At 36.9% G+C, this 25,978-nt stretch overlaps 1 protein-coding gene across 1 annotated transcript in view; it reads right to left on the reverse strand.

The window, feature by feature from the left end:
• Window positions 1–25,978, reverse strand: part of MALRD1 (MAM and LDL receptor class A domain containing 1) — a 236,579-nt gene that overhangs the window by 174,949 nt on the left and 35,652 nt on the right. Inside the window, exons 10-16 of the mRNA XM_062500144.1 lie at window positions 22,956–23,102; window positions 20,469–20,578; window positions 16,759–16,926; window positions 14,694–14,814; window positions 2,848–3,000; window positions 2,591–2,696; window positions 971–1,338 (exon numbers count right to left, since the gene is read on the reverse strand). Of these exons, the coding sequence (XP_062356128.1) occupies window positions 971–1,338; window positions 2,591–2,696; window positions 2,848–3,000; window positions 14,694–14,814; window positions 16,759–16,926; window positions 20,469–20,578; window positions 22,956–23,102 (1,173 nt within the window). The remainder of the gene's footprint in view (window positions 1–970; window positions 1,339–2,590; window positions 2,697–2,847; window positions 3,001–14,693; window positions 14,815–16,758; window positions 16,927–20,468; window positions 20,579–22,955; window positions 23,103–25,978) is intronic.

Consider the following 25,978-nt stretch of genomic DNA (forward strand, 5'->3'; position numbering starts at 1 on the left):
TACAACATTGTATCTGCGTTTCATAAGCAGTAACTGACATTATAGCATTTTTTTTTTAAATTAAGCTGTTGAATTTAATGGTGTTCAAAACTTCAACTCAAACCTTATCACAGATCTCAAAATGGGTTATAAAGAAGCTAGGCATTCCACAAACAGAAAAACTAAGATAAGCTGGAAAGCTTTCACTTTCTTTTAAATTTACAGCAGTTTTAAGTTGATATTCAGAAATTATTACTGCAGACTGATATCACCTCAAGCATGTAAGGTGCACCCCGTTTCTCAAACTGAATGTGATTTGCATAATTTAGTTACCTCAGGAAGTGATAAAGCAAATGCTAGTTAATTTTATTTTATATTAATGTTATTGAATTCTAAAAACTGATGAATGCATGCTTCAGGGGAAAAACCATCAACAGCACCCTTCTGCCATCAAGGTGAATGTCAAGAATGTGAATGACTCACAGCTTTCCTCAGTACTTTCAAGTTCTTCTTTTGAAGGCGAGAAGTGTGTTCAGCATGACTCCGTATCTTTAGTATAGATATTTTAACTTTTTATTTTTTTTATAGGAAGAGTACAGATCCTAAGAAGAGGTAGGATATACACTCCTCTCAGCCCATCAGTACATCTGATATTGCTTCATTTCTGTCAGTAAAATCAAAGATAGCACATTGACCCAAAGCAACTGTCTGACATTAAATCCTCTCTTTTAAAATAAACTTGTGATGAGATTTTGTGTTTTACATGAGATGAAGAAATGTAGTTGCTTTGGATGAAGGAGATAGAATTCCATTTACCCTCAGTTTAACTCATCATATTCATTTAAGTTCAAAATTACTATTCTGTTTTATCTTTAACTATACAGAGTGGAATCATTACTCGCTGTAGCAATTGAGAGTTCTTTCAGTCCAGGGATGAATTGGCAAGTCAATTTTTGTGTGGTGTAAGTAAGCAACAGTGGAGAGTACTTACCACAGCTGTCTTCATCCGATCCATCTCCACAGTCATCCACAAGATCACAGACCAATAACCTGTCAATACATGCTTTTGTGTCTCTGCACCAGAAGCGACTTGGACCTTGACAACTTAATGCTGGAGGTGGGAGAGCACAGTTTTCAAAAGTAATATCATCAATTGCTGAGACGCCCTCATAAAAACCCAGACTGATTTTCTCAAGTGAAAATTGGAAAGCGTGTGGAAGGCGTCCAAGCTGAACTACTGCCTTCAGCCATTGATTTCCCTCGCTGTAGTACGTCCTCCAAAGGACAGTAGGCTGTTTCACCCCTTCCACAAGCAATTGTAGCTCTGCTGCCCCAACTGACTCTCCATAATTGTAGTACCTGAAATGATAAAAATGAGAATGTCAAGTGGGCAAATGATGAAAATGGACCACATCAGTTACAATGACCAGTATATTTCCTGTTACATCTCTGTGATATATAAGAAGTACACAGGGCCTGTAATTCAATCAATTTTCTGAATGATGGTAGGATAGGCTGCTATATCATCCTAGGCCCCATCTCAAGAATTGAAGATTTTGAGAGAAGCAGCATACTTCGTTAAATTGAAATCCATAACTGAAGAGACACATTTGCTTTTATATTAAGCAACAGTGCCCACTCAGATACATAATGTCTTTTTATAAATTTAATTCAGTACACTATTGTAAAGTTTCGAGAAGGGAAAAGTGAACATCTACCGAATGCGTAAGTATGCTTTCTATCTGTGTTAGTTGTTGTTAACATGCTGCCTTCTACAGCATTTAAAACTAATAAATATTTAGGTTGGCAACTGTACAACAAAACTGAGAGCAGAAGCACATGTATAAGCAACAACTTGTAATGTCTAACTGCAAGACATGAATCTTGGATAAAAAGAAAGTTCCACTTCCTATGGCAGATGCATTTGACATCACTGAGACAAATTGCACTTAATAACATCAAGGTCGGGACAAACCTTCATTTAAACAACAGCAACAATCTGACCTTAGTAAACAAATTATCAAAGCTATATTCTTCTGTCTGTCTTTGACAGGTTTGTACAAAGACTGAGACAAGACAGTTACTGAAAATGTTTTTTCGGTTTGATCGTTGATTTTTAGTTGTGGTGTTTTGTTGTTTTGTTTTTCCTGTGTATATGAAAAAAGAAGTGGAAGCAAAGAACCAATTCTCACACTGGAACTTTTACTTAAAAATGATGATGTCTACTTTTGGATACTGTAGGTCACTCAAGTACCTATTAGATTTTTCAGTGCTTTCCTTTCCTTGAAAAAAATTCCACATTTTCAAATTTACTTCACCAAAGAATTGCTCATAAAAGGACTGTGGTATTTGCCCATGTATATACAAGTACAATCCTTTACTGTAATTTTGCTCAGAGCCTGACAACCAAATCATGTCACATGTCACTTCTTTTCTCCAAGTGTTTCATCTTATATCTGTATTGTTCACAATGAAGACTACATGCTGACAGAATAAAATGAAATAAATACTTCAGAGAAAGATGTATCTATTTCAAGCTATAACCTCAATTTCAGTCCAAGAGAAGCAATGTGAGATGATCCAGGAATTTTAAATGTAAATTATTCCATACCAAAAGGACAGCGTGCAATTTGATCCTGATTGCCTGAACTTTGGGCTTTGCAGCCGAGCTATTTGTGAAATGCTGTTGCTAGTCTTCAGAATGAACATAAAATGACCTGTTAAAATAAAACACAAAACAACTTTTCAGGCTAAAGAAATAAAGAGTTTATAAAGGCTTTTACAGCATTCATGGTCTCCACTTAAAATCTGATTACAGAGCAGGTTTATCTATTCCACTTCTCTGCTTCTAGGCCTGGCTTGTCTTACCTTCAGGTTTGTTATAGGTGTGATCCCGTGGAGGAGCTTGCTTCTGAAATGCAGGTGGAAGAGCATTGCTGGAACTTCTCACCCAGTCAAATTCATCTGCATTTACAGTTTCAGTCCAGCCACAGCTCTCTCTTTCAAAGTCACACACAGAAGCTGGAATAAAAAAAGAGACATTTCATTTCTATACACGACATTGCTAAAAAGGCTTGCAGTATGAAAAGCAAATAAAAGGCTTGCAGTATGAAAAGCAAATAAAATGTTGCTATTATGTCATCAACATTCTAGAAAAAAAGTCTAGGAGAGGGGCATGGAGAAGCAGAGCAGCTTCATACCAGACATGAGGTATTTGCTTAGTAACAGCTGAGTAAAAGAGCAGCCACAGAGAAGCAACCAAGCCATTGCTGTGTGCATTGTACTCACTGAAACAACCCCTTCTCTGTTGGGTGCTTCAGCTAAAGCACTCAGAGCAGGCAAGGAGGTGCTGAAAACAAACCTCACAGTCCTCCTGATACAGAGCAATATCACTGAGCACACAAATCAGCAACAAACCATCTGCAAGATCTTTTTTGTTGTTGGAGCCAGAAATTAAATCCTTTTTTTTTGCTAAATGCCAGCAAGTACATTAATGATAACAAAATCCTTCCTCTATTCATAATTGGAATAAAGTTAAATATCAGGCATTAATGAGACACTATGATATTGGTAATCCATGAAATGCAAACTACTGAAGTGAAAAATATCTGAAAAACATATTCAGCTGCATTCTGTAATTCTTTGATTAAAAGAGCAGTGATATTTTAGAAAATGTATATATTACAAATAAAGGGGGGGGGGGTGAGAATGGAAGGGTGTAATTTACGAATTAACATAGACTCATGGAATGGTCTGGGTTGGAAGGGACCTTAAAGACCTTTTGGTTCCAAACCCCTTGCCATAGGCAGGGACAGCTCCCAGTACACCAGGCTGCTCAGAGCCCTATCCAACCTGGCCTTGAACACCTCCAGGGATGGGATATTCACAACTTCCCTGGGCAACCTATTCCAGTGACTCACCACTCCCACAGTAAAGAATTTCTTTACATCAGGCTTTTCTCTCTGGCATTTTATGGAAATCTTTGTTAAGTCACCAAAAAAAAATAATTTATTCTTACAATTATAACAGGTTTTAAATGGAAAACTTCAGTAGAATTATTTAAAGACTTTAAGAAATAATTTATAAATCATACACATAGAATAAATAAAGCAAATATTCAGGTATGACTTTCAGAATTCTGCCATTATTTTACAATTCTTATTACAGCTTTCAGTTGTCTTATTACAGTACGTTCATAGTATGGTATGTAGAATATGCACACATCAGAATCATATGAAGTCCCCAGAAGAATAAGATTACATCAGTGTTTATTTATGGAAAATATGGGCGTATTTTTCTATTTGTTGTGTTTGAGCTTGTTTGCTTTCCTCTTTAGAAACAATTTTACACCAAGTTATACATAATTCTTCAGAAAGAGTGAAAAATTACTAATGAGGCATGTTAGTAGTATTGATGACCATAGTTGCTAAAAAGAGAAGGTTTTGTAAATTATAAAGCAATTAAAAGTCCACAGCTTAAAAAAAAAACAAAACAAACAAACATTCTACAAATATGGAAGAACAAAGAATGTTTAAGAGATCAAAGAAAATATATGTTTGCTCTGCATATGGTGTATGTGGGTCAGAAATGCCAACAATAAGATGATGCAAATCGAATGTGACTAAAAAACAGAAGGAAGGAATTTTTTGACAGAAAGTTTTGATAGAATGAAATTAAGTAAATATATGTCTGCAAATATTCAGGGACCTAAGCATAAGAGAGATTACTGAAATCCCCAGGGAGAATATAATGAAAAAGGAATATGGACAGCTATTTTGGATTTGCTGTTTACACGATAGAAGAAACCATCATATATGCCCAGGAGAACAGCAACAAAGAATATGACAGACCTTGGACACAGATGGTTACACCAAATGAGGCAAATAAACAAGATAAAACTGTTAAGTCAGAGCCCAGACTTCTTGCATCTGTAACTTGTAACACAGACAAAACAGAAAAGAAAGGATGCACTAGACCATTTAGCTAAAGCATGGATGAGTACACTGAGATAAAAAAACCCTGAAACCTTCAAGTAAATCTCAAACCAACTATTTAACACCTAGGGAAACTACAAGAATACAGCAAGCTGGTAGAGCCTGGGTGAAATGCACTTGGACTGATGCTTGATAACACTTCGATTATCTAATTGTCTTGTCCCATAACTGCTTTGACTGGCACTTCCATTTCAGAGAGATTTTTCAGAAAAAAAGTCTCTTGCTTGGGTGCTTTTGTACTTTTTCTCACAGTGAACTCATACAATCTAATCTGCCTTCTCTCCTAAGACTTTTGTTTTTGCTTTTCTCCTATTTTTTTTTTCTCATGTGCTGTCTTTATACTCTAACCATCATGTCAGCCTATGCACTCTGCCAGGCTGTCTTCTCTTAATGTGTTCATGAATTTATTGCTAGTGTTTCTTAAACTTGTTTTGCCATCCTTACTGTGTTTTTTTTTTTTCATTTAACCTACCAAAATTTGTCATCTTTTCTATATTTTTAATTTAGAAGATATTTCGACAATTTGTTTGATGCTTTTTAACTCATGGGGTATCCATGCCCCCTGTATGACTATATTTTTCTTTACTGCCCCTTTTAGCATCGTTTTTAACAAGCTCTCTTCCTAGTCAAGAAGGAATCATTGATCCTGTGAGCATCACATTTGAGAGTGGTTGGCTTTGTTGATGCTTTGAGAAAACTGTCTTTACACCTTCAACAGAATCAGTTTTCTCTGAGCCGACTTGTTACCACAAAACCCTAGATCTTTCTAATTTTGGGTTCTTATGCAAAGTCCTTTTTCCCTTTCTGCTTTGAGGAGTTTTATTCTAAGGCCTTCACAAATCAGATGTGCAGTTTCTCTGTTAGCTGAATGAGGCCTAACATGAATTTAATAAACAGTCCTGCTCAGAAGAGTATTTTAAAAACAAGTGTTTAAGATATTAGCATTTCTTCAAGAATGGAAGTTCATAAATCTCTACAACCCCCAAAATCTCTCCTTGTCTTTCAGCCCGTGTAAGTTCATACAGAATGCATCATAAATAAAAAAGTCCAGGTGAAGAAATAACATCATCATTACTGGCTTATAATATTTTCTTTTACTGAAAAACCGTTCCTAAATGCTCCAATATGCCAATAAACTTTCAACTAATTTTTAATCAGTAATTTTAAGATAAATTTATGAACTTAATGCTAGATGGCAAAAATAAAATTATCATCAGTTCCAGGAACCAGTTTAAGTCTGGACACAGTCATCTTAAACTATTTTAACTCTCTTTATGATACAAACACACTGAAACACGCATCTGCATTCCCATGTTTAAGTTTTCTATCCCAGCTGCTATTTACTAACTTCATTATATACACTCTATCAAATAACACCATACTTTGCAGGTTCAGTGCCTTAATTTCTATAGTGACAAACTGAAAACAGTTTAAAAATAACTGCGAAAGTTCATGAGCAAGAAGCAATACTAACTGGAACAAATATAAGCAAGTCACTACTTGAAGATTAAACAAGTCTGATCTTTACAAAATTCAAGGCAGAGTTCCCCCTTCCCTCAACTTTCATCTCCAAATAGTAACTGCTGCAATTTAGAAAAAAATAACCACAAACACCCCCCCCCAATAAACTAGAAAAAATAAACAACAACAACAAAAAAACACACATAAACCAAAAGCAAAACAAAAAATAAAACCTAAAACCCAAAAACAAAACAGGAAAATCCATACTTAAACATAAAAGTTTAAAAAAAATAGATGTGGTAGTCTCCTCTACAGATGCCTGCAGGAACAAAGAACTCTAGAACATTTTATTTTGCTAAATTCTGTTGGGAAATCCATTTCAATAGCCATTAAATTGCAACAGACTTCTTTGTGATTTCAGTCATGTGTGCTTTTTAGTATTAGACAGACATAGTTTGTATGTAACACAGAGGTATATATCATTTGTGAAAGAGAAATAGCTTTGCCTGTAAGGAAGGAAAAACATGCAGATTAAAAAGATTTTGTTATAAATAAATCTAGTGATATCACTGTGCAGCTACATTTTTAACAACTAGCTGCACTAAATGTCTCCTAACCTAGCTGAATGACTTACAAAGATTGAGATTTTTTACAGGGGGAAAATAAAATTCTAAAAAAAAATATAATTATAAACCTGAAGAGAAAGTTACTGCTTTTACCGACCTATACAAATTAAGATCCAATGGACTCTATTCATGTCTTCTTGTTATTCACCCTGTTTTCTCTGCCATTGAAGCTCATTCAATATTCTCTATCAAAGTGTATAATTTGCTGGAAACCAAATAAGAGTAACTACAAAATGAGACATAGGTTTTGCCCAAAAAATACTATGCAGATATTTGTTGACAGAAGTAGACAGGGCAAGTTAGACTTATGACTTCCAGGTGCTATAGAAATTCTGAAAGTGAGTGTGGCCTCTGTTAGAAAAATGCCCTTGTTCTTTCCTCAATGCTCTTCTTTTCCATGGCCTATTTCTTGTTTTACCTATTACACAACTGCTCTTCTGTGACCCCTTATCTCAGTCCTAGTAGCACTGGAAAACTGGAAATCCTCATTTCCCCCAGCAGCTCCCTGCTCCATGTCCTCTCATGCAGTCTCAGCTCTTTGTATCTTAACAGGTACATTTTATACTGGTCCCTCCCAAAATACCACTACTCCACACCTACATTCTTCATTCCCAGTCTCTCCTTGTTTTAGTCTCTCTTATCAGACATTTCATCTTCCATTATTTTTCTCTCTCCTGACCCTGTATCAGAGATACTTTGACCAGCTGGTCTCAGTTCTCCCCCATAGCACCCAAGGTCTCTCCTGCCCTGGCTTCTTCCAGCCTTGTGGTTACTTCTCTCCTACACCACCAAGCTCAAGCAATGCAGCCTTTGCAGCCATGTCTTACCCACTGTCAAAGGTGTTTTCCTTTCTCTATAGGTGGGATTTCAGTCCCATTCTTTCCCTATTCAACTTCCATGAATTGATTTTATGCAGTTATCCAGGCACTTCCAGTATGAGGTATCTTCTCTAATTTACAAGCTGACAACCTTTTTACGCCTTGAACTTAAGCTCATCTTTCTAATCTGGCTGTTGTTTCTGGTCTCATCTTTAAGAATTACTGATTTTTCTGGCTGAAATGGAGTAGCAATATCTGAGACAGACATTTTGGTACATGAGATTTGATTCTAAAAATGAGATTTAGGAAGAGTTACTGTATAATTACAGCAGAAGTGTTACACTTTGCCAAGATTAGTAATGGGAAATATGGAGAATTGTTTCTTATAATACTGCTGAGATTTTTATTACATATATGAAGAAACCAAATCACATTTATCTTCAAACAATCATGCCACAAAAGCAGTTTTTAAGAACCAATACATCCTTCTCTTTACTTGCCTTCTAACTCAAATTAAGGTACATAAAACTGTTTACAAACATATAGATTATGTCCAGTTTATGAATTACTTAATTTAAGGCTAGCCTTAGCATGCTTGTGCTGCACTAAATTGTACACCATAGAAATAATAACTAATAAATGCATCTTTCATTTAGACATAAACACAAAACAATACCCTGTGTTTATGTGTGCTGGTTTTGGGCTGGGCTGTAGTTAATTTTCTTCACAATAGCTGATAAAGGGCTATATTTTGGATTTGTGCTGGAAAGAGTGTTGATTATTCAGGGATATTTTAATTATTGCTGAGCAGTGTTTATATAGAGCCTAGGCCTTTCCTGGTCCTCACACTGCCCCACCAGCAAGGAGGTTGGGAATGCACAAGAAGTTGTGAAGAGACACAGGCGGAACAGCTGACCCCAGCTGAACAGAGGAATAGCCTACATCCTGTGGTGTCATACTCAGCAATTCCAGAGGGAGATGCTCCAAGTGATGGTGTTGATCTTCCCAAGTCACCATAATGTGTAATGGGACCCTGCTCCCCTGGCTGAACTCCTGCCTGTCCATAGGGTGAATTGAATCCTTGTTCTGCTTTGCTCCTGTGCACTGGGTTTTTGCTTTCCCTGTTAAACTGTCTTTATCTCGACCCATGAGTTTTCTGACCTTTGCTCATCTGATTCTCACTCCCATCCCACCAAGGAGGTGGGTGAGCAGCTATGTGGGGTTAAGCTGCCAGCTGGGGCTCGACCATGCTAGTCCTTTCTGGTACCTGTGCCTTGAAGGATTTGAGACAATGACAAATTTGATTGGAATGTGTTGGATCAAATTTATAGTTTTTATTCATTTTTAGATATTAATTGGCACACTCCTGTGCTTGCCATGGGGTCAGCTTTCCTGATTGCTCATTAGAGCCTAGAGCTCGTTACTGGCTGCTTCTTGCTTTCACTGCTTATCTCCTCACTCTACTGTGCCTGGGAGCATTTTGATACCAACACAGGTGATATTCCTCCTGGCAGATGGCCAGGTCACTGCTGCTGCTGTACTAGGAAGAACAGGCTGGAACTCCAGTGTGGACTCGAGTCAAAAGGACTGTGACCTGTGGATGAGGCCACATGAGACTGGGACACCCTGGGGTGTCTGTGGCTAAGAATAAGCCCATGCCAGAGCAGGTACATCTTGAAGCACCTGGAGCCATGGTTATGTCTTTGTGGCAGCAGGTGTAACTCTGAAGGGTAAGTCCACACTAGAGAAAGTACACTTCAAAGCATCTATGGCTGTGGGTAAGTCAGTGCTGCAGCAGGAATGCCTCAATACATCAGTGACTGGGCACAGGGTCAGGTTGGAGCACCTCAAACCACGTGATAATCCTGCAAAAATATGCTATATTTTCTATAAATGTAAATTATTTAATATTTATTTCGTATAGAAACCCATGTAATTATTCCTGATAATTCACACCATAAGCAGAGAGAGAAAAAGAAAGGAACAGACACAAAAGACAGAGCATAAGGGAGAAATTAGCAAAGGTCAGACAGAATATCAAGAATACATTTATATTACCAGATTGTTTTCCAACCTGATCTTATTATTATTCCATCAACATAATTCTTAGGGTGCAAAAGTGAGCATTTAGACTGCACCAAATGCCTAGGATGTAGACCACAGAAGTCATGCTGCACATTCATCTTCCAGAGCACAAGCACACAATGTGATAGGTGTGTTAGGTCACTGCTGTAAATCTGCAGTTTGAAAAAGGCTGTCACATTTCTCCTCTGCTTTAATGCATGGAAGTCAAGTATAAAGAGCATAAAAGCTTTATGGCCATAGTAAATTCTTCATCTGTAGAAGAAAAGCTGTGATGTAATAGTCAGGGGTAGCACCATTCAAGAAAGAAAGTATTTTGGCAGTCCCAGAAGTGGTAATCTTCAACTGAATTCTTCCAGGCCTGACAGAAAACAAAAGGTACTCATTTGAGTGGAAGTGAAAAGTCAAGAGATGTCTCAAGAATTGATATTGAGAGTTAAAAGAATTGTATGGAGACCTGGCTTATTCAGTGGACCCAAGCTTCTAACTATATCACTTTGCTGGTATTTAAGATTATAAAATTTAAATGAAACATATTTTGAAAGACATATTAAGCCCATGTAATATCCTTGCCTGGTTCTCATACAAAGAGAAAAACATTAACAAGGTCAAGGTGCACGCAATCACTATTAGATGGAACATTGTGGAAAAAAATGTTAATATTGATGAAAGCAACAAGGTAGTTGGAAGAGGTGAACAAAAATCTGTGCTTAACCAAGCTCAGAAATAAGGAAAATTGTCTGAGAAATATGAAATGCTTGCATCTAAGAGCAAGGATATGCAAAGAAAATACAGAAAGTAACAATGCACTACATAAGCATGAAGATGATGAAATGCTATTTGAAAAGAATTATAAGAGCTATTCTAGTGCTGTAGACCACCAGATTAATGTGCTGAAAGGCAAGTTTATTGCTTGGAAACAGTCAACTTGCCAAACTGCTTGCAGAGCCCTTTGTGTACCTACACTGTGCTTCCCATGTTACAAGCTGTAGTGCTAGCACCCATTGAGCCAGCCCAGCAGTAACAATGATTTATAAGTCAGCAATATACTTAGAGCAAAGATCACCATAAATATAAAGCTTCCAAAGTTTAACCTTCAGCATGACATTGTTAGTGTATTGTCTTGACAAATGCAACTCGGGTATAAAAAAAAGTTTCTCCAGTCATATAATTAGAGGAAAAAAGAAAAAAAAAATCAGTTGCCATATAGGCTACTTGTAATTAAGGCTGGTCTAGGACTGCTTGAACACCTAGCTGGATATTTGTCTTCAGCCAAAGGTATTATGCTGAAATGGAAACAAAGGCTGAATAGTTGAATGGAAATATAAATGGCTACAAAAAGAAAAATCTTAATTTTCTTGATTAAAAGCTACCACTTCATTACCATCCCAGAGCAGTGAAAGTTGCATGCAGCTAGATTTACCTAGAACATTTTTTAATTAAACTATTGATTTGGAAGTTTTATTATTTTGTTAGAGAACAAATACCCTGTACCTGAATTTAAAAAGGGTAATGGGAGAAAAACCCAGACTTACAATCCAAGGCTGCATAAAGTGTGTAATCATAAGTAAAGTAGAAAATACAAAGTAAATTATTAGAAAATTGAGAGCTGTAAGAGTTTTAATGAGTGACATAGACAGGGAAGCAATAAAGAAGTAAAAACTCTTCTCAGCTGTGCCCAGTGAAATGAGAAGAAGCAACAGACACTTGTTTTACTGCAAGGGTGATCAAACACTGGAACAGGTTGTCCTGGCTGGCTGGGTAGTCTCCCTTCTCACAAGTATTCAGAACTTAACTCTGTCAAGCTCAGGGCATTCTGCTCTGGTGGCCCTGCTTTGAGCAGGGTGATGTTGAACCACTTAGCAATCACCAGATATCCCTTCCAACCTCAGCTGTGCTACAGTAACAGCAGGATTTTCTTTACTCTGGCCCACTAGAGGAAAGATTTTCTGCTTAGTGAACATCTAATAGGAATTTCTGATTTTAGCTAGGTAAACTGTTATCTAGCAAAACAAAATGCAGTTTTATATGTCAAGGCTCCTTATATTTAGGATACCAGTCTTTCTAAACACTTAAACCCCTCAACACCAGTGCTCTAGCTGAAGACGATTCAACACTAAAATTGAAGAGAAATTGCATAGAAGCTTTAATTATTTCTTTTACCTGTTAATAGTCAGATAGATCTTTGTTTATATGAGCAATAACTCTCAAATATCCAAATAAAAAACATAAAATACAAACAGTGAAATTGGATTATATTAGCATCTCTAAAGAAGTTTATGCTTTTTGATGGGTAACAGGGCACAAAAAATAATTTGACGATCCTGTCTACAATATTTCTGTCATTTGTGTTGAATGTGCTAGAAAGCATCATGCTCTATAAAAGAAAACTTCCATAAAATATTGCTCACGGCAACTCCTTTTGAAAATGCATCACAAGTTCTACAGCAAAGTTGATGGTTCAAAGCAAGAGACTCATTTTCAAAAGTGCAAAGTATAACTCATTTCTTATGCAAAGCAGGAAACTGAATGAATCAAAAAGACTTTTGAAGCTGCATATTAGAGACCCTGAAACAGTTCCAAGCTCCCTGCTGACTGTCCCGTGGAGAGGGAATCTGAGACACATCACCTCCCTCTACTTTCCCCCGTGTTTGTTTCCATGCAGAGAAAGCCCAGGCATGTGGCCCTGACAGGAGTCACAGCACATCCAAACAGAAGATGCTGACTCAGCTTAAATTATATGTGGCCAGGCTTGTGGTACAGCTGTGGTATTGCTGGGGCATCTTCACAGCAAAACTAAGTATATAGAACATACAATTTGAATGCAAGTCTGTGACCAATGCATTAGAAGTAGAAAATAAAATACTACTTTTTAAGGAGCTTCTTCTACTAAATAATTAATCAAAACCTTTTTTTCTCTCTCTTTTTAATGCTAAGAGAGAAGTAGTTGCAACAGAAACTGAAAGTACTTTTGCTTAAAGTAAAATCACAGAACAGAATCAAAGTAAAGTAACTATTTCTTGAGAGCTTTTACTTTTAATTAAATTGCAAGATTTATGAAGTCATGAAAGCGTTGCAAATAGGACAAAGAAACAGTCACAGGAGCTTAACAACATAGATTTTAAAGTTTTCACTTACAGCATTTGGTTTCATCGTGGTTATTTGGACAGTCAGGCTTAAAATCACAAAATTTGTCAGGTGAAATACATTGCCTGTCCCCACAAAAACAAAATCCTGCTGGACAGTAAAAAGATGGAACATTGGTATCTGCAGATTCTGTTTCCCCTGAAAAATCAGAAAAAAGCATGTAAGTAAACCCACAAGGATATAAAATTATAAGGAGTGCCTTTTTTCTTCTTTAAATATAGCAACATGCTTGGCATAAAAAACAAAGCAGAGCCTATGCAGTGTGCTAGATTATATCCCAGCTGATATGAAACACAGCTGATCTCAATGTCTGATGGTCTTAAACTGTATCTTATTCTCCACAACATTCAAACTTGTGTGAAAAGTTACCAAATACACCTTAGTGTTACAGAGCCAGGCTCGTGTTCAGAGCTGGCGTGGCTCCCTGCTCTTTCCCTTGGAGCTAGGTGCAGATTTTTCACCAAACCTTTCTGCTGTAGCTCTGCTCTCTCTGTGCTCAGGTCACAGTGAAAGCTGTAAGAAGCCAGAGTTGGGTGCTGCACAATTACCAGCCTGTACCTCAACTCACACACTAGACAACACTCCAAATTTCAATGAAAGGGGAAACAAAAAGCCAGGGATTTTATTCGGTGAGTGGAATGATGAACAGCTTTTCATATATTTTGTTCAACTTAACTTTTTAAAATACTCATATTTCTATCCAGACAGGGATTTAAAAAAAAAAAAAAAGAAAACAAAAAACCCACTCCCCTCTAAAAACAATAGCTTTGTGATTAATCTGTAAATGAGGGAGTTGTAAGGAAAATAATTAAAGCAAATAAATGTTTCTCTAAATACTTCAACCCCACTGTCTATAGGGATCAGAGAAGCCTTAAAAACACAACACTGTAGTTCTCTATTATGCCTTAAAATTTTTGAATATTAAATTCAGGTACCTGATAGCTATCACTCATTAACATCACCCCTGACTGCATATGTGCCAATGCCATTGTTGAAAAGCAGCTGTTAGCATCAAGAGGATCAGGAGCAGCAGTCTGATGGAAGGTTACATTGTTTTATATTTCCATCCACTGGTTCTTCAAGACTACAGAGTGTGAGTGCAAAGACAAGTTTGGTGGGGATTTATTATAGGTCAGATATTAAGCAATAATGAGGGGAGAAGCCTCTTGCCCTAAAGCTAAAGCAGTAGAATTTGCTCTTTAGTGGAAAATATAGGATGCTTTGCTTCTGCCTCTGCATCCAAACATGAATGTGAGCAAGTAATATACAGTAATTCTAGATTGCAGAATTAGTGAAAACTACTTACAGCAGCTGATGTATAACACAAGATTGAAAGCTTTCATAATAGAATCATAGAATGGTTTGGATTGGGAAGGGCCTTTTAAAGATCATCTAGTCTGCCACGGGCAAAGACCCATCTAACACAGTCTGGAACACTTCCAGGAAAATAGATGACTGATTACAGCACATGGATATTTTTTCTCAGATTATTCTCTGTTTTATTTAAAGTAACTTCAAGTTGCCAGTCAAATCACAGTTATATACAGAAGACATTGGGGAAAATGTATTGAAAACCGTGAACTTGCCTTCACTTTCCTGGCTGACTCCTGGAAATGATCTATTCACAACTACACATTCTTCTGTTATACTGATATCGTCAATAGCAACAGTAGCATTTGCTGTTAGAATAGTACCTCGCAAAATAACCTATAAAGACAGAAAAAAAAGAAGTTAATTCATTAAAGGTGGCATGATAAAAAGACAAACACATACACACATTTATACGTTCCTTTATGACATTTGCACAGGAACTAAATAGTTCCTACTACTCTGAACAGGAAAAACTACAACTGAGATTTGGTCAGGCCAGAAATTTGCTCCTCAACTGTCAAAGCCATAACTACTTTTACCTAGGGAAAAAGTTATGCAACCCAGATGACCTTGCTTCAATCAAAACTGGTAAAAGTCATCACAATTGAATAGTCTTCCTGCTGGAACATAGAAAAAATACGTATCTTCTTAAATTAGCTATTTATTTAGTTACCAAATGTGATGATTTACAACACAATTTAATTATGCTCATCTATACTATGCCTGATAAAGTTATCAATGTGATGTAATAAATGTAGGTATAGATTGCAAATTGAAGAACCTGCACTGTCAGCCTCACTCCTGTGCCTGGGCAGACCACAGAACAGATTGTCCTGTAAGTGATGCTAAGGTATCTGGAGGACAGGGACGTGACTCGAGATAGCCAGCATGGCTTCACCAAGGGCAAATACTGCCTCACCAACTCAGTGACCTTCTGTGACGATGCAACTGCATCAGTGAAGGGTTACAGCTGTCCCATATCTGGACTTCTGTAAAGCTTCTGACATGGCCCCCACAACATCCTACTCTTTAAATCGGAGACAGTTGGATTTAATGGATGGACTGTCAGGTGGATAAAGAATTGGCTGCATGGTGACATCCAGAGGGCAGTGGTCAACAGCTCAGAGTCCTGATGAATATCAGTGACAAGTAGAGCCCCTCAGGGGTCCATATCTGGACCAGTGTTATTAAATATCTTCATTATTGTGATCAAGTACTCCCTCAGCAAGTTTGCAGTGGTGCACCAAGCTGAGTAGTGCAGCTGACGCCCCTGAAAGACAGGATGCCATCCAGAGGGACCTGGGCTAGCTTGAGAAGTGGCCCATGGGAATATCATGAAGTTCAAGAAGATCAAGTACAAGGTGCTGGCCCTGGGTTGGGGCAACCACCAGCATGAGCACAGGCTGGGGATGAAGAGATCAAGAGCAGCCCTGCCCAGAAGGGCCTGGGAGTGCTGGTGGATGAGAGGCTGGACATAACCCATCCATGGGCACTCACAGCCCACAGAGCAAAACGTGTCCCAGGCTGCACCAAAAGCAGCGAGGGCAGCAGGGAAGGGAGGGGATTCTGCCCCTCTAATCTGCCCTTGTGAGACACCATGTATAGTATTGTGTCCAGCTCTGGGGTCCCCAGCACCTGTTGGAGTGAGTGCAAAAGAGGTCACCAAGTTGATCAGAAGGATGCAGCACCTCTCCAGTGAGGAACAGCTGAGAGAATTTGGTTTATTCAGCCTCAAAATGAAAAGGCTCCAGAATGATCTAACCGCAGCCTTCAGTACCTGAAGGGAGCCTACAAGAAAGATGGAGAGGGACTTTTCATAAGGTCATGTAGTAACAGGACAAGGGGAATGGATTTGAACTTAAAGAGTAGGTTCAGATTGGATATTGGGAAGAAATCCTTTACTTTGAGGGTGGTGAGGCACTGAAACACGTTGCTTAAGGAAGTTGTGATGCCCCAGCCCTGGAGGTGTCCAAGGCCAGGCTGGATGGAGCTTTGACCAACCTGGTCAAATGAAAGGTGTCCTGGCCAGTGGGGGTTGGAACTAAATCTTTAAGGTCCCTTGATGTTTGTTACAGAAAGTTATTTTAATGCTTAGAGTACTGAAACAATAGCTATGCTTTAATAGATGGACCTGTGGAAAAAGCTAAATTAAATTCTTTTTCATATGAGCATTAAAGAATAGAAATTCTCTTTTCACATTTTATCATTAAAAGTAAATTAATTCTAAAGGCCAAAGTAAAATATCTTTTTGAAAGCAATGTAAATATGATATCCAATTACCTGAAAAGGTAATTCCTCACCCACACTTTCCACAGGTATAGTCACTTTTGTCCAATTCATCTCAGCCAATCCTGAAATGTCATGCAATTTTTCCAAACTTCCGTTTAATGCAGTTCTCTTAAAGACAGAAAGCTGGGAATCCTGAGATAACCAGTACCAAAATCTTACCTGTTGAAACAGTTTTTAATGAAAACCTTTAAAAAATTATGTAATCAATCTGCAGTAAATTCAACACCAAGTAATCTATGTACATTGTAATAAAGAATAACATGATGGCACAGACTTGACACAAAAGAGGGGGATGTTTAACATTACAGCATGTTGAGAAGCAGTATCACGTTCAAAGACAAAACTATATTTAAAAGTAAAACTTATTTTTACAATTGACTTTTAACTTGAATCTATCAACTGATGCAGACTCAATGATACGACTTCCCTTAATTTCTTTACCTTAGGAACTCCTCAAAGATTATTTTTCTTTACAAATGCTGAATATATGACAGCTTCATAGGTATGTTAATCTCAGAAGTGCAGTCATTGAGATTCTCATATGAAAGAAACCTTATGATCTTTTACTTCCACAAGCAACATAAATGAATACAATCTGAAGAAAGATTTTGAAAATAATCTATTAATCTCCTGAAACAAGCATATTGACTAATATATGGGAGGAAAATACAAAGACTGTACTTGAATGAGGCTGCTTGTGAGGCAGAAAAGAATAGAAAACAATGTCAATCACAGTCCACGCCCCTGCAATACAGACTAAGTCAGATACACTTTTTTTGTTGTTTAATAATACCTAGAAAAAAATTCAGCTGAGAACTGAGGGGAAGAAATAAGATTTTCAAACACAGTTTTTTTCTTTCCCCCTGAGTTCTTTCTGCTTCTCCACATAGACAAAGACTAAAATTTTTTCAACTGCAGTATCTTTACTTTCCTGAAAAAGCCTTGATATTGATAGTACTTGACTCTTCATGAAGGTAAAATGAAAGCTGGATCAGTTGTGCAGAAATATTCCTGTTAAAACACACTGCTACCTTTAGTATCATCTGGCTGCAGGTCGGTAGAGTCAGTCTCTCAATGTTTAATTTAACTTTAATTCAATTTAATTTAATTTAATTCATGAAAAACACATCTTATATAAAATAATCTTGATAGTTACTAATAAATTGAAATACTTTCATGTAGCTCATTCCCCCATCAAAAAGCTGAAGAAATAGAAATCAGTAAGTATACACTTTCCAAAATGAGCTCTGTGAAGAATTATGCTTTAAAAGCCAAAAATGGCTTTTGTCTTTCAAACAAATTTATGTTTTCATTAAGTAAGAAATAGTGTTACCTTCCTTCTTTATGTTCTACTATACAATGACTATGTATCCTTTCAAGAGCCATAAAAACAGAGGGCTGTGACTAGAAATTTGCTTCTACAGCTCCAAAACTTGAGCTAAATGAAGATGTTTCTTAGCTTACACTTACAAAAAGACCCGGCTACCAGAAGGTGCAGAAAGAAGTTACTTCTAAGCTTCAATTAACCAGAAAAGAACAATATAAATCTGGTACCCTTAAACTCTTTTTTTTTTTTTTTTTTTTTTTTTTAAACAACTGGAGCTAAAGAACTTGTAAAGCTAATAATAAACATAGATCTCTTTGTGTGGATCCTTTTATCCTCTCAGTGGGACACCCAACAGAGGGCATCATCTCACATTAATAGGCAGAGAACATAACACATCCTAATGAGCAACCCCTACGTGCTGCTCTTTCCCAGAAATAAAAGTCTGCAAGGATAAAGTGGCAGAAAGCCAGGCTTCCAGTCCTAAAAAACACTCTCCTACCAGACATGTACAGTTAGGTAAGAGCTTGCTCTCGCTTTTGTTGGATCTAAGAATTCTAAATTCATTCAATACATGCATACTTATAACTTGTTTCTTTTCTGACTTTGAAGTAGAGAAAAATATGTGCATCCCCACTGCATCTGTGTGTATTTTGAGTGCAAACCAAGCTCTGCAATAGATCTTACCAGAATAATTCATTGATTCATATATCAGTGGTGCCCAGTTTGCCTTAAGGGTATCTAAGATAAATTAATCTGAATCTGAAAGGTGTTTACCTTTCAAGAAAACAGAGGTGGAGCAGTCTAAAGAAATGCACTGTGAGTACAAAGGCTGTTGGGTGTCCCAGGAGTAATGCAACATACAGGGCTTTGATGGACTAGGTCAGGCCTTCTGAGTTCCCTGCAGCAGCATTCTGCTGGAGTTTATCCTGCATCTATTTTATTTCTGATGTTTTAGAACACTAAGAAATCGCATGAAGATCAAGAACTGTGCGATTGCAAGGCACTGTTCTTGAATTGTTTCAGCAGCTTCTACTCCTCAGCTACAAGTTGCAACTATTCAGCTGAGATCTGGTAACTCACTGATGTGTGCAGTCCAAGTAAAACAGATTTAGCTAAGCTTGTTTCCAGTCCCTTAGATGAGATATAACTAAGAAGCACAGATTCTTCTGCAATCAAATTCTGCTACTTGTTGGGACTTCTAAATGCAGTTCCTCTTTTCTGACTCTTTTTGAAAAAAGTTTTTTTTTAAGTGGAACTAATTTTCTGTTCTATACTAAGTCAGAAAAACTAATCAACCAGTCTAAATTTTATTTTCTTTAAAGATTCTTTTTTTTCACAAAACAAAATAAAATTATTTTGTCAAGCTTTCTTTGTCTTTTCCTTTTCTTCTCTCTGACTTTTTAAATAAGAAGGGATTATACAGTATCAGGGGAAAAAAAAAACAACACATCATAACTACAAAACTTCTCCCCAGTATGGCATAAGCATTGAAAAGTTACAGAACAGAAAATAAAAAAGGCCTCAGGAAAGACAAAAAGAGTTATACAAGTGAACAGTGTCTATTAGTCTTATTCAGTAGACAAAAGGACAAATAAAAATACAGCTGAGAATGTAGTCAAGGGTTGAAGCTCATATTTAATATATTTCTTCAAGTTTTGTCTTAAAAATACAGATTTTGTTGGAAATTACAACTGTCTGTATTTTACTTTCTCATGTATATTTTTATATTTTTTTATCCCTCCTGATTAATTTTTTCCTGGTACCTTTCTAATACTTCAGATCAACCACTATCCTGGCTGGTTGCTTTTGCATTCCTCTGCAGAGCCACAAGACATCTGAGAAAAAAAAACACATTTCAAAGCAACTCCCAAGTACTGCACTGATCAGCTTAAAAAGCATCATTCTCAAACCATGAAATATAATTTAGTACATGTCTGGAGTATGGTAGCTAATTCTCTCTGGTCACACCAACACAGCTGATGTGTACAGTGACTTCAAACCACAGGTGTCCTATAGGAACCTTGGTTATGTGACTTTCCTGTCTGCAGATAACAGAGAGCCTGTTTGATAAAGCCCTGTTATCATTGTCCAGATACCTTTGTCACAGTACACAAAAACCTGGAACATGTCCTCAAATCTGAATCACCTGCTGGGTGCTTTAGGAAAGAATAGTAATAATCAGATATAAAAATTTAGCAGCAAATCATTAAAAATTGCCTTTTTCTCTGTCCTCCCAAATAATTACTCTCTAACTCCTTCTGCTGGTATTGAAAGAGAACCCTCAGCAGCAACGCTTGGAGGATGAAGAATACCTGCTTTGCATCAGGTGAGGGATAGGTGACAAAGATGGAGACAGTTAATATCAAACTGTTACCTGGCAGCAGGAGAGCCCAGGGGTAAGTTTGACAAGGAAAGGGCTTCCCAGGTGAGACATGGTCATCATTGTGTTCCTCTGATGTGATCCACTGAAGCAAATGAATGCTCCTATAAACAAATTTTATTTTAAAGTAGAGGAATATGTCATGCTCCAATTGTAACTATATGCTTCATGAGATACATAGAGCTTATTCATAGACTGAAACAATCTAAACTGCTTTGCCATCAGTTCATTCCCTGTGGATAAGGAGAAGTTGTAACAGCCTGTGACAAGCAATGTCTGTGTGGGTGAAAACAAAACAGAATTGCTGAGTGCTCCTGGGTCTTCCCTCTTGTAAAATTATCATGACTGATTCCAAAGACAAGGAGGGAGGGAGAAGGCAATAAGGCTATCTGGGCAGCCAAGACTACCCTGCTAAGACTACCCTGTCATGGTGCCTGGGAGCACTTAAACGCAAGGAAGAGACTACGGAGCCCCTCAAAGGGAATTCAGATGTTGCTTCTCTGAGAGCTTTACTGTGCAGACCCACTGGAATTATTTTTTTATCTTCTCTCTTCAAGCAAAATACTTAATATCTCCAGCCTTAAAACACTACAACTATTACCCATCACCTTCACACATTGCCCATCCACTCTGCACAGACTGGGGAGAGCAGAGGAGCTGCAACACAGAGCACTGGGGAGATCAAACAACAGAGACCTCAGCCAAGATCCCTAAAGGACACATTTTAATTGGCTTCAATAATGTTTCAAACAGAATTTAAACCAGAAATTATTTCCTTTAGGATACAGTATTCACTCTCAGCAAAGCCCAGCCACTTTTAAGCATGCTAACAATGTTGCAGACCACAGAAGCCAATGGAATAAGCTATATTTTCTCATGGGGTCCACAGACTTGACATTGTTGTCTGTGCTAGTGGGGATGAAAGCTTAATTAAAGATCTAATCTGAACTCTGGCAAATGCACTGCATTTGGATTTGAACTACAGCAGATGTGCTTCAGACAAAGGTAGGGAAGGATAAACATTTTCAAGGGGCCCTAAAGCAGCATATTTTGAATGCCGTCAGTGATGCCTTTGCTGAATACTGAGACTTTTTCATGAAAGTCTGTGCAAAACAACACTAAAGGCTCAGTCTTTTTTTGAGCATTTATATTACACATATTGCCTTACATCTTGAAAATCAGCTATTGTGCTGCTGCAGTCATACTCCTTAGCCATTTATTTCCCATGGATACATAATGAAGCCGAGGGTTAGGTCCAGCTCCATGTGAATAATGGCATTGCTTTAGCAAGGTTGGCACAAAGAGGGGACCATTGCAGCTCCCTGTGCACGCTGGGGAATGCTGCACTCCGCAGCATGAGGGAAGCTCCCCTCATTGGAATGCAAGGGTACTTCAAAGGACCCTCTTTTAAATTGCAGCTGAGGCTCTACTGTAGCCTTGTTAAGATCTTCATCAATCAAAATTTTCTACTGCCCTCCCCAGGAGAGAAGAGAGATGAGCACTCCAAAAATGAAATATCAAATAGTTGCTGAGAAAAGTGAGTGGCAACTTTGGTGCACTTCATCACATAAGGACCAGTAGAAAAAACATGACTATTCATTTAGAAAAATTCTATAGCACGCACACAAATGCTTCACCCACTACTGTTTGCTCAGGTGAATTTTAATCCTGGAGTTCCTATACCTTTGAATGCTTGAGATGGAATACTTAACATGTCACATTTCTTCAACATGAACAAGGAAGAGAAGCGTGGAGGTCTGGCTGAAGATCATATGCATAATTAAATGCAAATTAAAGGAGTTCTGGACTATAATGCAGATTATAATCTTATCTCCACTGGAAGCAGTGCAATAGGTATACTTTAATAAAATTAAAGTCACAGAATACTTGTCAATACTTGTCAATATTGTAATAAAAAACATGTTTGGTAGTTTTATTTTTATGGAGTGTGCTACAATAACATTTTCACTTTGGAAAAATATTTTAACAGCCCTCTTCTGGAATAAAATGGTTTTCAAGCTGAATGCATTGTGTGGCAAATATAAGCTGAAGGAAGGACAACCCTTTAAAGGAAATTATACTCACTCTATTTTTCCTAGACAATATGGATTAGTTTAATTGCACTCTGCAAAAAGTTATTTGACCAAATAATTCTTCCAAGAACAGCCCCTCTTTGAATACTGGGTAAACAATTGTTATATGCACAAAGTCAGCTGTCAGTTCAAAGGTCATTATCTCAAAAAAACCGCATTAAACCTCATATTTCACTGGTTGTGCCAGCCAAAAATAAGGATTACAAAGACATAGTAATCAGATCACAGCTAAAAAAGAGAATCTCCAACAGACTGGTTTCCCTGTAACACATTACCTGTGTTATTTATGTACTGTGTGTCATCCATTTCAAAACAGTTTTTATTACCTATGACCATTTACAAGTAGGAATTTTCATGACAGAAGGAGAAAACTAATAATAAGTCTCACCATGCCCCATATTATTTGTATGACTTCTGCCAGGGAGTTCTCTGTCAAGGGGAGCCTGTTCTTTGATTATGTTCCAGTCAGCATCACCTTTGCTCAGTGGCTTCCATCCACAGAGGTCAGTCTCAAAATCACATAAGGTGTAATTAGCTGTGGTAAGAACAACAACAACAAGAGATCAATAAGTTGAACTTGGTGCAATAGTTTAATGCCACAACTGGCTGTTTTATATTTAGATGTACTAAGACCGTTCAAGAAACACAAAAGCATTTCAGGTTATTCAGATGGATAAGAAGTTCTAGAATACAGGTAACAGGTTGGGCAGGCCCTTCCTTTCTTAATCATACTCAGAACCTTGAAACAAACTACCTGTAAGAGAATAAACATAATAAAGACCTGTATATAAGTTGCTGAGATATTATAAATTTTTTTTTTAGAAGAATTGTATCAGTAATTTAGATTCAGAATTCAGAATGTGTGAGAAAAATCAAATTTATTTAGAGCTTAAAATATATAGAAAGCAAAGATGAATTAAGTTTTCATTTAATTTATTTATTAAAATTAGATTTAAATTTATTAATTATTCAGATTGTCTAGAAGTTTTTATTGAAAAGACCATTTTCTCAGTTGGTATGGATTAGACCAATTTAAGTTGTATAAAAATTTCACATTGAGTGAGTAAAAATAATTATTTAGATAAGAAAAATCTAGAGTTTTCTTTCCTGGTCCAGAACAGCTTCACAAGGCACTACACTTAACTCCTGGGGTCATTTATTGCAATTGCAACCATTATTTTAGAATTGTATTTGTCACTTTCCACTTCCACGGCACATTTATCTGATCATATCAGCCTCAGACATGATCATACATATTATTCCAATTTTCAGATTGCACAAAACCAAAATGAAATGCATCTTTAAACATCATTGTAGCAAAGCTAAATAATAAAAGTTTCCCAGGAATAAAGAGGTTATTTGAGGAGCTAAATCTTAAGGTACCAAATAAACCACAAATATCAGTCTCTCTGATCTGGCTTCACCATATACACTAAAATTTGATGGTGCATGTTTTTCTGCTTAGTGCAGCATATTTAGTTAAAAATGAAACTTGGTTAACTTATTTAATTAAATTTCTTTGTTTTTCACAGGTATCTTTTTAATTAGATTTTAGTTGCAAGTTGATATCCAAGACTAAGATGTTTAGGTAACTAATATTATGTCTAGGCATTTGGCTTTCCTTAGCTAAGCAGTCTTGGGAGAACCAATGAACAAAAAGGCAAACATTCTTTGCTTAAATATCTCTTTCTCCTGGCCTCCATAAGCACCACAAAAGGTTTTCTGCATAAACAACTGACTTCAGTGTCTGCACAGTAATATCCAAAATAGACATCCATAAATGATCCTGTAGGCACCAAAGAAAAAAGTTAAAATCATGGTTTAAATATGAAACTAAGATCAAGATAGTACTAATAACCATTATTTTACAGCTCTATTTAGCACAGAAACACATTTTAAAATTATTATTTTCTTTTAACTAGAGGCAAGAAAGCATGCACACGCAGCAAAACACAATCCCAAATCAAATTTGGTTTGTCCAGTCTTTTTTTTTTTATAAACTTTATTCAAGCCTGAACACAATTTTAAAGGTAAGAAGAACATTCATGGTACACTTCGGGGGTTTTTGTTGTTCTTTCCTGGTTTGATTTGTTGTTGTTGATGATGGTTGGTTTGGATTTTTTTTCTTTTGGGTGACAGAAAGGAAATAGAATATGGTAATGCTGACCACTCTTTAGATGCTAAGTATTTTTTTATTACACCTTTCACTCGAAATTTAAAGCTCTCAACAAGCACCCAGTCATGCAGAAACACTGATCAGAGTCAATTACCAAACCCAAGTGCTCCCCCTATGTAGTATCTGGGACTGATACTACAATTTAAAAGTGTAAATGTGTTGTTGAACAGCTAGCCTTCAACTGTGAGTGAAATGCACTTGTTCAAATTAACAGTTGAACTTAAATTTTATCCCTACTTAATTCTAAAAACTTAAGGGGTGCTTGTAAATGTTTAATCAAGCCTGAAAGAAAAGTTCTATGCTTTGGCTAAAACCCAAATCCAAGTAAGACAGTTTTTCAGTGTGTTTCTTCATTCCCCAGATATTAATAAACCTTAAGAAATGTGCCTTTCCTATCAAACATTCAACATTTTTATCTGAACCTTCAAGGGATTATAGGTAATCTTTCACTATCCATAGTAAGAAAATAAGTGACTGCACAGGCTACAGTTTTTGAGTAGTCTTACTACAGTGAAGTTTGACATAAAGCTCCTTTCTGATATATTATATCCCTTCCTACTGCAATTCTCAGCACAGAGCTTATGCTTTGTATTTCACTAGGAAGATTTCAATGGCTTCAAACTGCAGAAAGGTTTTTGACATTTTGAATGGAAAATGAGTCAGTTCTTTTTGGACCTTTACTTATTTATAATTCAGCAAAACAGAAAGGAAAATAGAAACTTAACAACAACTTGCTTTCCTTTTAATAGTAAGTTAAATTTTAATTTCTTTCAAAATTCATGGGACTATATCAGTTTATCTTAACTAGTATAGGAGTAAAGTACTACACCATTTCTACAAAATTCAATGATGTGGCCAGGAAAAAAATATGTTCCCCAAAAACTTCTTGAGTTTCAAGAATAAGCGGTTAAAATAGGTTATTAAAGCAAAAAAATACACTGAAAAGATTTTTCAATTAATACAAATGGTTTTCAATGTATATATAAAAAGGGGAGAAAAAAATCAAGCAACAACCCAACAACAACAAATCCCCCCAAAAAACAAACAAAAAACCCCCCAAAAATAAAAAACCCAGTAAATAAAGCACATATTCCAAGAGCACTGGGAGGTTAAATGGGATATTTTTTCTTTGACTAGCTTACTCCATCTATCCCAGCTCCTCCTCACCTTCCCAGGGGAAAACAAAGCAGTTCTGCTAACTAGGCTGGGTTACTAGCCAAGTCATATTGCTTCAC

This window comes from Cinclus cinclus, chromosome 1 (genome assembly GCF_963662255.1).
Source record: "Cinclus cinclus chromosome 1, bCinCin1.1, whole genome shotgun sequence".
Taxonomy (NCBI): domain Eukaryota; kingdom Metazoa; phylum Chordata; class Aves; order Passeriformes; family Cinclidae; genus Cinclus; species Cinclus cinclus.